The sequence below is a fragment of the Poecilia latipinna genome, unplaced genomic scaffold, assembly GCF_001443285.1.
Source record: "Poecilia latipinna isolate Pla-1442-1.1 unplaced genomic scaffold, P_latipinna-1.0 Scaffold1281, whole genome shotgun sequence".
Lineage (NCBI taxonomy): Eukaryota > Metazoa > Chordata > Actinopteri > Cyprinodontiformes > Poeciliidae > Poecilia > Poecilia latipinna.
In genome coordinates this window covers 32,066-44,411 of record NW_015113897.1, presented here as the reverse complement: position 1 = coordinate 44,411, position 12,346 = coordinate 32,066, and the positions used below count along the sequence as shown (strand labels likewise).

At 39.8% G+C, this 12,346-nt stretch overlaps 2 protein-coding genes and 1 long non-coding RNA gene across 6 annotated transcripts in view; 1 reads left to right on the top strand and 2 right to left on the bottom strand.

Moving 5' to 3' along the window:
• Positions 1-5,211, bottom strand: part of LOC106961245 (cytochrome P450 2J6-like) — a 21,335-nt gene extending 16,124 nt beyond the window's left edge. The window contains exons 1-9 of one of the 3 annotated variants that reach the window (XM_015054835.1): positions 4,900-5,211; positions 2,840-3,005; positions 2,597-2,749; positions 2,355-2,515; positions 2,094-2,270; positions 1,859-1,994; positions 824-1,011; positions 600-741; positions 21-94 (exon numbers count right to left, since the gene is read on the bottom strand). In XM_015054835.1, the coding sequence (XP_014910321.1) occupies positions 21-94; positions 600-741; positions 824-1,011; positions 1,859-1,994; positions 2,094-2,270; positions 2,355-2,515; positions 2,597-2,749; positions 2,840-3,005; positions 4,900-5,091 (1,389 nt within the window). In that variant the 5' untranslated portion in view covers positions 5,092-5,211. The remainder of the gene's footprint in view (positions 1-20; positions 95-599; positions 742-823; positions 1,012-1,858; positions 1,995-2,093; positions 2,271-2,354; positions 2,516-2,596; positions 2,750-2,839; positions 3,006-4,899) is intronic. The other 2 variants (XM_015054836.1, XM_015054834.1) reach the window with 2 other exon arrangements.
• Positions 1-8,150, top strand: part of LOC106961250 (uncharacterized) — a 24,735-nt gene extending 16,585 nt beyond the window's left edge. Inside the window, exon 2 of the long non-coding RNA XR_001427733.1 lies at positions 8,016-8,150. This is a non-coding gene — a long non-coding RNA (uncharacterized LOC106961250). The remainder of the gene's footprint in view (positions 1-8,015) is intronic.
• LOC106961247 (cytochrome P450 2J6-like) lies at positions 120-12,346 on the bottom strand. Of its 2 annotated transcripts, none has more exons than XM_015054839.1 (9): positions 12,028-12,346; positions 11,043-11,208; positions 10,795-10,947; positions 10,548-10,708; positions 10,267-10,434; positions 10,015-10,153; positions 9,043-9,230; positions 8,815-8,956; positions 120-599 (listed from the first exon to the last, which is right to left on the bottom strand). In XM_015054839.1, exons 1-9 carry the CDS (start codon positions 12,217-12,219, stop codon positions 574-576), a joined length of 1,335 nt encoding a protein of 444 aa, XP_014910325.1. In that variant the 5' UTR covers positions 12,220-12,346; the 3' UTR covers positions 120-573. The 2 variants fall into 2 exon arrangements, with proteins under 2 accessions (XP_014910325.1, XP_014910323.1); XM_015054837.1 differs by lacking the exon at positions 120-599 and adding an exon at positions 7,686-8,212 and having other exon boundaries at positions 12,028-12,344.

Sequence of the window (12,346 nt, the reverse complement as noted above, 5' to 3'; positions counted from 1 at the left end):
TCAGGAACAGAGAAAGTGAACTTCTGCAGTAAGCCAACAAAGAACAGGAACAGCTCCATCTTAGCGAGGCCTTCACCAAGACACACACGTTTCCCTGCAGGGCAAACAAAGACACACACCATCTTTTTAATGTGAAGACAGAGATATTTGTTCAAAATGTCATAAACTCAGCACTAAATAGTTTTGATTAAAGATTTTATGCGTTTTCCAGGCTCATAGTGCCATTGTGAAGTACAATCAAGTAACTATGTTACCTTCAGTTGTTATAAAAAATACCATAAGTATAAAATATCACTTTTGAATTTGAAGTCATAATTTCATGCCTTGACATTGGACCTCTATTTCTTTAAGAAAGTTCTTCTTTCCAAACCTTCGCCGTCAGGAAGTCATCACAACAGTTTCCTCTATTAACCCTTTAACAACCTTTTCACCAGCATTTCAATGTGAGGTAGCTCCAATGATAAGCTTTGAATGTGATTACTCAAGACAGCCATATCTTCCTTGTTGCCAGTTCTCTATGCCGGCTATCTTTGTGGAGAGCATGTCTGATAGCTGTCAAAAGATTCTCCACCCTTAAACTTGAAGCACATGTGCTGTACCTGCAGAGAACGGGAGGAATGCTTCTCTCTTCACAAACTTCCCATTGCTATCCAGGAAGTGTCCGGGGTTGAAGGTGTCTGGAGTTTCCCATTCAGATTTGTCAAACAGTACAGATGTCAGCATGGGCATCACAGATGTTCCCTGAAAAATCCAAAGTGGAACACAAACATTGATGAGAAAACACTTTTTAATACATGAACTGTTTACTGTTCAGTAAATTTACCTTTGGAATGAAGTAGCCACCCAGAGTTGTATCCTTGGCAGCGACCCTGAGTGCATTCAGAGGAACAATGTTTCCCATCCTCTGGATCTCATGGATCACAGCATCAGTGTACGGCAGGTTCTGTCTGTCGGCCATGGAGGGTTGGCGACTCTGTCCGATCACTCTGTCAATCTCTGCCTGGACTTTCTCTGTGAAAGGATTTAAATATGAGGAATTAGGCTCAGATTTCCTTTCTCCATTTAAAACAAGGCACGAGTTTTACTTTGATTCATATCATTGAGACAGTAGACACAGCTGAGCTCTCTGCTGAACCTTTTAACTTTGGAAAGTAACATTTTCAGTACCTTTCCATTACACTTGACTTGCAGATCTTCCCTGATGGTGCAGCTCTTTGACCAGTGTGCAATCGGTACAATTTGAGATTTTTAAGTTGCTGAACTTAATTCATCATTTTAAGTGAAAATGTTTAAATTATATTTAGCTGCTTTTTTTTATCCAAGGTAGTGTCAAAAAAAACAACTATTAACAATACATTTTCATTTTTGTTCAGGAAAAGTTTAAGTTGTCATAAGGCCTTCCTACAGTCATAAGTGGATCATTTACGCCACTTAAACTTTTTCACATTGGTGTCAAATTACAGGCACTTATTTTACTGTCTTAATTGATTTTGTGTAATAGACTAAGAAAAAGTAGAGCATAATTGTTAAAAGTAAAGAAAAATTATGCATGGTTTCATCATTGTTTATAAACCAAAAATAAAAAAAGTTTAGCATCTGTTTGCATTCATACCAAATTAGTCAGGATACCTTATTCTGCGAGTGCAGGTTAGTAAATATATCAACTAAAATCTCTTATCATTGTTTTATTAAAACTGGACATCTGAAGGTAATTTTTTGACTTTTTCAGTAATGCAGGGTGTGTGACTGTGTGGGTCTAACACGTTATGTCCCTAAGGTTTGTGGTCACAATGCAACAAAATGTGAGACATTCAAGGTGTGTTGTTACTTTTGAAAGGCGCTGTACAAAGTCACTCACCTTGAACTTCAGGGTATTTTGTTAGGTAAAGCAAAGCCCAAAGCAACGTGGTGGCTGTTGTTTCTGTTCCTGCAATGAAGAGGTCAAAAGCGCAGAAAGCCAGATTGCCCTCGGTGAAGCCCAGGGAGTCTTTGTGCTGCACCAACATAAAAACACAGGTTGGTTAATGATTCACAGCTGGACAGAAACCATTTTGATTAAGGGGAAGCAGCTTCAGTGGTGGTGGTCTACGTACGTTCTCCATTTCAATGAGGAAAGTGTCGATGTAGTCTCTGGGGTTGCTGGGATCCAGATCCTTCTTGTGCTTTTGTATTTCCTCAAGAAGCATGTCTTTTACTGCGTTATAATTGCTAAAGATTTTGTTGTGAGGACCTGGCAGGTATTTCATCACTTGAGGAAATGCGTCATAAAGCTGTTTGTATCCACAGAAATAATAAACGACATAATAAAAATCTCACCTGTCAGAATAAGTGATTCATTCAGTTAGCTGGCTTACCTGACCCCATATGTTTCCTTCCAGCATAAGCCCTTCGGACATGCACTCTAGCATTGTCTGAAACTCGTGGTCACTATAGTCAAATCTCTTTCCCATGACAAGTTGGCAAATAATGTTGGAGACGGCATTGTTAAAGAGGCCTGCTGGGCTGAAAGGTTTACCTGTATTTTAAGAGTATGTATTAAAAAAAAGCCTTGCACATTGATATCAGTAAAGAGCCATTTACATTGCATCTATCCTACCTTTCTCACTCTCTATTTCCTCCTGCAGGTGTCGGATCTCCTCACAGATGCTGAGCTCCAGTGTGTTTTTGCCCAGGCCAAATGTGCGTAAAGTAGATAAAGCAAAACGTCTCTGTTTCTTCCATATCTCTCCATTGCTTAAAAAAATACCACCTAGATACAAGTCCACAAATATTTAAACATTAGCCCTTCATGCTCACAGTTTATATATTGTGCACCGAGAAATAGAAACTGATTTCACACCTGAGGGCTCAGTGTAAAACCTGTCAGAGATTGCATTAAACGGCCGATCCACAAAGTTCTCGGCTTGTGCCACGATGGCCTCTTTCACCATCTTGTGGCCGCTCACAATCACCACGGGCTGCCGGCCGAGGCGAAAGCTGAAGACGTTCCCGTAGATGTCAGCCAACTGTGGAAAAATGGAAACAAATAAGGCTACAGGTGAAAGTGCAGCAGGCAGAGATACTGTATAAAACAGTTTACCAATATATGCTTGTGCACTTACAGTTCAGCCAGATGGTGTCACCATCTACGTGTTTTCATTAAAATCACGTCCTGCAGTTAACGTCTTTAAATTAAAAACGACATTTGATTTTGCTCTTCGAGACTTTGCTGTAGATCCTGAATGTAATACTGAATGACGAATTTAATCTGCACCATCGCTTTATGTAACGCTGTAATATGAATTTTAATGAAATAAAATTGGGGTTTTAAAATGCAGGAAAATAATAGAACCGCAATATGTAATAGTTGACGCAATCTCTCTGTCTCCCTCTATTCCTCTGACAGTTCTTCAACACATTTTGAATCAGTTAATGCCAAAGCTTCTGGCTAGAAAGGAAAAAAGATGACCAAAAGATCACCAATTATTGACCAAAATTTAAAATTAAATACCTATAGCATCTAAAACGTAGTATCAAAAGTACAATTAGGATGAACCCAAACAGTTTGTGATTGTTTAGTACATAAAGCGCCAAATTATTGTCATTTAAAAAAAAAAAAGCTCCACCTTCCCATTTTGTAATAATCGGCACAAACAGGGGCGCTGCGAGGAATCTTGGGCCCCCTGAAAAAAATATTTAATTGCCCCCCCTCCTCCCACGCAGCTGCTGTTTCAATTTCTTGAGTCTATCTGACCCATCAAAAGCGTCACAATTTCAAAGGCTTGCAACTGCCTTACTTTCTTTGGTCCAATACTGAGTACTGAGTAGTATTTACTGCTCATGAATTTTACATGCAAGAGTAAAATTCAGCATGGATATAGTCTGCATAAAGCATGCAAGTAGGTTGCTTTTTTTTTTTTCTATTAGTTTTAGATTACTGAAATGTCTCCCCATGAACAACAGTCATAGGCAACATGCAAAACATACAAGAAGCAATCCAGATTTCTCAAAAAATGCTACGTAGTTGCATTTTATTCAAGCTGCAGTACATAACTTTAATAAAAAATATGTTTTCTCCATATTTGTTAAAGCTGTTACCATGTCAGTTTGTTATGAGACAGATAATCTGTGAAAACAATCAATCTCCTCTATCTCCTTCCTGGACTACTATTGCTAGCTAAAGTAATGCAACGTTCTGACCAAAACAACCAATCAGAACCAGGAGGAGGGTCTTAGCGCAGTCAATCAACTGTAACAACTTATTGTTACAGGAAAATCCTTTATCTGCTGTCATTTGTAGCAATGCTTAGTAGACAAAGCATTTGCAACAGGCTATGCTAGCTGCAGAATAGCACAGAGAGAGAGGGAGGAAGGATGATCATTTCATGCAGTAGAAGGGGGGTTCATGGTAAATATGGATGTGTGTTTTGTGGTCTGGGAGTGGGAACGTTACATTTTTACTGCTAAAGACAATCTTTGAAAATACAATATGCTTAATTTTGTAATTAACAGGGCCCAATTTTTTATTCAATTAACAAATAAAAAAATCAATTGTGAAGGGCCCCCTGTTGGTCAGGGATCCTAAAATTGTCATCACTTTCCCCCCCTATACCACGCTCCTGCAAAATGTATTAATGATACAAGTGCAGGAAGTATTGCAAAACTATTTTATTACATTTTGCATTGGTTATTGCATAATGTGGTTGTAAAATATTTTGAGGCCAGATTTTGCGAGATTCGTACAGATGTTATCACAAGACCCGTCTACTACAAATTAAAATCGGTTCCTATTTCTTAGCTGAAATTATCATTTCTGAAAATATGCTTGCATTTCACAGGAAATCTCTACAGGCATATTTATCTTATTTTCAAGTCTTAGGGTTAAAATATCTTAATAAATTATGTCTTCATAATCCATACCTTGCTGAAATAAACATGAGGGTATTTGGTGTCCAAACTTAAGATGTTCCCCACAAAGGGGAGAGCCTTCGGTCCTGGAGGAAAGTTTGCTGGTGTCCGGTTCCTAATGAAGTCGGCTATCAAAAGGAAGGAAAACATAAACAAAAGAATCCCCTTGACGTCCAAACTCAGGAAAACATCATAGAACCACATGGTTGGAGATCCAAACAGGCGGCAGAAGAAGAAATGCAATCTGGGTTTTCCACCCGCTGTTTCTATGCAGTCTGTGGAGAATTGACTGAGATATCTCGACTGAAGCAAGTCAGTGCTTGTCTGACAACAGAAACATGAGTTTCAGTATAAATAGGAGTTACATAATACTCTGTAGACCACCCCCACCTGCCTCTCCATGAACCTCCATTGTACAAGTGTGATGTAACCAGCTGTAATCTATCTCTCATGGGATTTCAGGGTGTGTCTGCAATTGTGCTAAAATCCTTTGTGAATTTGAATTCGTTCAAGACTTTTGGGGAAATGCGGGAGGGTGTGTATGAATGTGGCAGATGTGGAGGGAGAGGGAGGCTGTTAAGAGTTAAAATGAAACCTATAATGTACTGGCAACCAGTGTAAAGAAGCTAAAATAGGGGAAATGTGGTCAAATTTTCATGTACTTGTTAAATAACGTGCAGCAGCATTTTGTACCCTCTGAAGCTGTGAAATATATAAATAACTCACTCCTATATAAAGTGCATTACAGTAATCCAGCCATGTGGTCACAACTGCGTGGATCACTCTTTCGAAGTGCTGTCTGGGAAGAATAGGTTTTACTTTGACTTGCTGCTTTAAGTGGAAAAAGCTGGATTTTACAGCGGCTCTAATGTGTGCTTCCAGCTTAAGACCAGCATCCTTCTTAACCCCTAAATTTGTAATAACCAGCTTGACATCCTGGGCCAAGGAGCAAAGATTGGTCAGGGAATCTACAGTGGATCTGCCAAAAACCACTACCTCCGTCTTATCTTCATTAAGTTTCAAGAAATTTAGGGCCACCCAGGCCTTCAAATCTTACAGACATTAAAACAGAGACCGAAGAGAAGTGGAGTTCTTTAGTAGTAAATATATCTGAGTGTCATCTGCATAACAATGAAAAATAATCCCATATATTCCAAAAATAGAGCCAATAGGAAGGAACAAAAAAAGAAGAGGGCCCTGAGATTAACTGAGCCCTGTGGGACGCCACGACAGTGAAGCAGAGGGAGACCTATAGGCATCAAGACAGACACATAAAGTACGCTCAGCCAAATAAGATTCAAACCAATCCAGAACTATGTGACCAATGCCCACCCACTGCTCCAAACGAGAAAGTAAAATGCCATGTATCAAAAATAAGCAGCTGATAAATCCAACAGCACCAAGACAACACAGTCACCAGAATTAGTTGCTAAAAGTATATAATTAAAAACTTTTAAAAGAGCTGACTAGGTGCTATGAAATGGTTTAAAAACAGACTGAAAAACCTCTAAAATATTATGTTCATTAAGATAATCCATTCGCTGATTATAGACTACCTTCTCAAGAATTTTTGAAATAAAAGGCAGTTTAAAGATAGGTCTATAATTTGCCAGAACAGTAGGATCCAAGGTTGGTTTAAGTAGAGTTACATGTTTCAGAGTTTCAGGAACAACACCTGAGGACAAGCTGCTATTTACAAGAGCAAGGACAGAAGGACCTATAGTAGGAAAAACATCTTTAAATAATTGGGGTGGAATAGCATCATTTGGAGAACCAGTTGGCCTTAAGTGACTAATCAACCTCACATTCAAGCTGCTGCAGCACAATCTCATGCACAGGTTGCCCATGGAGGGAGTCCTCTCCCACCCCTGGGTGCACGAATGCTCACGACTCTGAACACTGGAGAGTCCAGTCAGTGACTGCACTCCCAACAGCTGGCTGTGCCTACCCTGTTCTGCAGATCAACATGCAGCTGAGTTTTCACAATCTGTTTCTTTGACTTTAGACATTTTTATGAGGATGATTTTTTTTTTTTGTCTGCAGATACTTGAGCCACTTTGTCACCCTTCATCTTATCCAGAGTTTAGCTGGCTTTTAATGCTTTGAATACAGGGTGCAGCTGCTAACGAGTTACTGTACGCAAATAGATGCAGGCACATAAATGAAAGGTGTGGGAAATATTGGTGGAGACTGTCCCTGTCTGACCAAAGTTGGTGGGGACATGTCCACACCAGTCCTTCAGGAAGTTCCGATGCTTCAGAGGGCAGACCATCGGACCACTCCATCTTGCTTTGCCTCAGTCTCTCTATTTCAGAACAGCTGATCTAAATGATTGCATGACCTCACCTGTTAATCACCCACAGATGCAATCCAGGTGTGAGGCATAATGTGTATGGAAATACTCCTGTCCAAATATAATTCAGGTATTAAAACAAATGTTCCGCAATTATTTATGATGAAGTGTTAGAGGGGAAATCCAAGATAAAATTTTATGTACAAAGCACTTTATTAGGCAGCTGAACGATGGACATATACATTTATCTCTCTCTTTTTATTTGTTTTACCTTTTTCCACACAGAAATTATACCATATCCAGTTTATTTAAATGTTCCAAAGGGCAAAACACTTTGTTACCTCCTGAAATCTTGGAGACATTTCTGTGTGAGTGACAAAGGAGAACCCTTCCTCTCCAACGGTTCGTACATTATAATTCATAATAATGTTAAATCCACACAGTAATAAATCTAATTTTGTTTAAACAACAAAAGTATCACACGTTTCTATATTCTAATTCTTTTTTTTTTTTTTGAGGACAATAGATATCCAATGAACATTCTCTCAAAAGCATTCCCTTTATGTTATCAGTAATATATTGTGTTTTACACACGACTGGTACATGAACAATGTTCACAATGCAAATAATAATAACAAATCTTTGTTATTTTCAAAAAGCTTGCACTTATATTTTTCTAAGAGATTACATGTTACATTGTTATTAACTGTCATACATAGCTAAATGGTATAATCAGAGGAAGAAGTAAGGCAGCAGTAAAAGGTTGATGTCAAAGTTGTCTGCAAAACCATTATGCCCAGTCTTTTTTTTTTTTTTTTTTTTTTAGTCAGACCAGGTCTGGTGAAAAGTCCTCAGCTCAGCGGACCTTAGCAGACACCTTGTAGGGATGAGGCACTCGTGTCGTTCCAGTGATTCCCTCAGTGCTCAGCTCAACTCCGTCAGGAACAGAGAAAGTAAACTTCTGCAGTAAGGCGACCAAAAACAGGAACAGCTCCATCTTGGCGAGGCTTTCACCGAGGCAAGCCCGTTTTCCTGCAGGGTGAACACAGACCCATGGCTAAACATCTAAGTTCATATAAAACCAGATTAGATTTTTATGTGCCCTTAGCTTAACGTCCAACAATTAAAGTTAAACTCTGATCAACAACATTGGATGATTTGTCCTAGCAGATAGTGATCGGTGGCTTGAGTTAAATTGACATGATTTGATATTATACCTTCATCTTACATAAAACCACTTACTTTATGTAATAAATGATAAAGGGGAAAATGAATCTTTGCCTCAGTCTGCAAAAGTCTTTTGCATCCTCTAACAAGTATAAACTCTGTCAACTTTCTATATTTCTGCTAAAGAAAAGCTTGCTACATCATTTTACTCTGTATGTAGAAATGCCAGGGTCATTTTTACTTGTAGTTTTTGGCCACACATATTTTATATTTACTGTATTCATCTTACATGAACCTCCTTTTTCATGTTTGCTGTGCCTTCTATGTGTCTTGGGGTAAACTTTGAATGTGATTACTCAAGACAGTCATATCTTCCCTTTAGCCAGTTCTCTATGCCGGCTGCGTTTGTGGAGAGCATGTCTGATAGCTGTCAAAAGATTCTCCACGCTTAATCTTTAAGCACATACCTGCAGAGAACGGGAGGAATGCTTCTCTCTTCACAAACTTCCCATTGGCATCCAGGAAGTGTCCGGGATTGAAGGTGTCTGGAGTTTCCCATTCAGATTTGTCAAACAGAACTGAGGTCAGCACAGGCATCAAAGATGTGCCCTGAAAAATCCAAAGTGGAACACAAAGATATTTAAGACAAAACTCCCCAAAACAAGTAGAAACACTTGTCTGTGCAGCCATTTTACCTTTGGGATGAAGTAACCACCCAGAGTCGTGTCCTTTGCAGCCACCCTCATTCCATTAAGAGGAAGTATATTTCCTATCCTCTGGATCTCATGGATTACGGCGTCGGTGTACGGCATGCTGGATCTGTCGGCCATGGAGGGCAGGCGGGTCTGTCCAATCACTCTGTTGATCTCCGCCTGTATTTTCTCTGAAAACAGAATAAATCAAGAAACTGAAAGTCATTTGAGGAGGGTTTTGATCTTCGCTTTTCTGATGGATTGAGTGTAATTTGGCTTAACGTGACTTTTGTCTGCTGGAGTCTAAAGAATTAGAGAAGGTGAAATACTGGACTAAGCACTTCTCTGTTGCACGTAAAAGCCAGTTGTGGTAATTGTCTGTAATTGTATTATTAAGTAGAGATGATAAAAATTAAGTTCAAAACAAGGGTTAAATTAATTGACGGTACCATCTGATTTTAAGTTTAACCAAAACACGTGTTCTTCTCTATTTTAGTCAAACTTAAAATGAGAGTTTTAGATTTATAATCAAGCTTCAGTGAAACTAAACAGCTAAATCCCGTCCAGCAGTGGATTACTCTGTAGATATTTTCATTTAAGATAAATCCAGATTAGTTGGTTCTGGTAGTTGAAGCTAACAGCTAGCCAGAGAAGCACCGACGCCAATGGAGGCAGCCAAAGTGACTGCAAGCTAAAGCAAGAGACAGTGGTTTATGCGTCAGCTGTTTCATAGGATCTGTAAGCCATCATCACATTGTTCATTCAGTTAGTTATTTCCAGGGAAGATGTAGATAATTTACATGGGAAATAGATGGTGGAGGCGGTGCGCCGCCAGCGAGTGTCCTCTGTGAAACATGTACTGAGAAGGAAACCTGAGAAGTGTTTGAGTGCCTCATGAAACTTAAGACAATTGTTGTAATAATTTTACATCAAACCAATACTCTGACCGGACACGTTCAGCTCTCTGAAACCCACCTTGAACATCAGGATATTTCACAAGGAAAATCAACGCCCACAGCAGCGTGGTGGCTGTAGTTTCTGTTCCAGCAAGGAAGAGATCAATGGCGCAGTAAGCCAGATTGGCCTCCGTGAAGCCCAGGTTAGAGTCTTTGTGCTGCCACAAAATAAGAAAAACAAAAAAAACAGACTTGTCTCATTTGATGTTTTACATCTTTATAGAACAGATTGTTTCAGGGTGAGCTAGCTTTGATACCAATGCCCACGTACGTTTTCCATCTCGATGAGGAAAGTGTCGATGTAGTCTCTGGGATCCAGGTCCTTCTTGTGCCGCTCTACTTCCTCACTAATGAACTGCTCCACAGTGGTGAAGTGGCTGAAGATCGTGTTGTGAGGACCCGGCATGTATCTCATCACACTGGGAAATGCCAAGTAGAGCTGCTCGAAAGAAAAAAGGTCAAATTGGCGATACCACTTGTTTTAAAACTCACTTTTTGTAACAAACCAGACAGTGATGCAGAGACTATTTCACTTTGTGTTGATTAACTTACTTGACCCCAGACGTTCCCCTCCAGCATAACCGCCTCGGACATGCACCTGAGCATCCTCTGAAACTTGTGGTCAGTGTAGTCGTATCTTCTCCCCATGACAAGCTGGCAGATGATGTTGGACACAGCAAGGTTGAAGAGGCCTGCTGGGTTGAAAGGTTTACCTGACGGAAGGGAGATCTCAGATTAAAAACGGTGTGCTATGTGCAATGCCACGAGTAGGGAGCATGCAATGCTCATCATAACCCACCTTTCTCACTTTCTATTTCCTCCTGCAGGTGTCGGATCTCTTCATGAACGCTCTGTTCCAGTGAGTTTTTGCCCAGACCGAAGTTGCGCAACGTAGACAAAGCAAAACGTCGCTGTCTTTTCCATTTTTCACCGTTGCCCATAAACAGACCAGCTGGATATTTTTCAGCAGAAGTAAAAAGTATATATATTTAGTTAATCTAAGCTATTTTTGTACAAAATGCATTGACAAATCAAAAGATCTGACACCTGAAGGTTCAGTGTAAAACCTGTCGGTTATGGCGTTGAAAGGTCGGTCCACAAAGTTCTCAGCTTGGGTCACCAGCGCCTCCCTCACAGCCTTGTAGCCGCTCAGAAACACAATCGATTCCCGGCCGAGCCGGAAGCTGAAGACGTTCCCATAGATGTCAGCCAACTGTGGAAAACATAACAATGGAAAACCGACACTTAAGCATAAAACAAAACAAAACAAAAACCCACATGAAAACCCACATGATATGACACATAAATCAAACCAACCAACCAATCAAGTAAATGAACAAAATTTGACACCATTCAAAATTGTTTGGTGTCTGATATCCAGATTCTTAATTTGTTTCAGGTCGAATGTGTTTCCTAAGTGACAGCATGGACACTAAAACGGGTATTGGTGCTTTTGACACTTTTTCTTCCCACTTAACTTTCCATTGATGTGCTTCTGCACAGCAATCTGAACAGCTAGCTTTTATTTTATTTTATTAGCAATGACATTTTGTGGAGTTTGTCAATGACTGTCAAGTCAGCAGTTTTCCAAACCACTGTAAAGGCCCTGACACTATTTCAAATCAGTCTTTTGTGATATTATCTACATTCTCTGTAATAGTTTTCACTAGATGTAATAAAAATGAGATGCACCTTTGTATCTCAGCCACAGGGTGTCAGAAACTGTTTCAGTTCATTTGCAGGGATCTTTTGAGCCCCAATGTTTAGACTTTGCAACAAATGAAGCTCTGCTTCGCAGCAATTCAGAGTTTTGCTGTAAGACACTTAATTCTAAAACAAGCTTTAAGCAGAGCAGACACCCACTGAAAACGTCCAAAGCTAAACTGTTCAAAAGCACATCTTTCCAAAACATCTTTAAATGTATATTTTAAGTTTTGATGAAGGTAATATGACATTTCTCCGGAGAACATGACCATACATGCATGCACTCACACCAATGCAGGCTGTAACCTCTAAGCCGGTAAATAGGTACCTTTTGGAAATAAATGTGTGGATGTTTGCTTTCCAAGCTGAAGAAATTCCCCACAAAGGGTAGAGCCTTTGGTCCTGGAGGGAAATTAGCTGGTTTTCTGCTTTTGTAGAAGTCTGCTATCAGAAGGAACAGGAAAACGAACGGGAGAAGCCCCTTCACGTTGATGCTCAGCAAAAGATTATAAAACCACATGATTAGCTGCAATGGAGGAAGTGTCTGCAGGAGTCACAGTTATCTTCTGGCTGTGTGAAGCAGCATCTGGGCTTCTGAAAAGTCTTATGTGTCAAACACCCCCAGCTCAGTCAACAGGATTGCAATG

Coding starts and splice junctions, on each gene's coding strand:
- LOC106961247 (XM_015054837.1), bottom strand. CDS start 12,219: ATGTGGTTTTATAATCTTTTGCTGAGCATCAACGTGAAGGGGCTTCTC. Junction 10,709..10,794: donor GGAAATAGAAAGTGAGAAAG/GTGGGTTATGAT, acceptor CCCTTCCGTCAG/GTAAACCTTTCAACCCAGCA. Junction 10,435..10,547: donor AGGGGAACGTCTGGGGTCAA/GTAAGTTAATCA, acceptor TCTTTCGAGCAG/CTCTACTTGGCATTTCCCAG.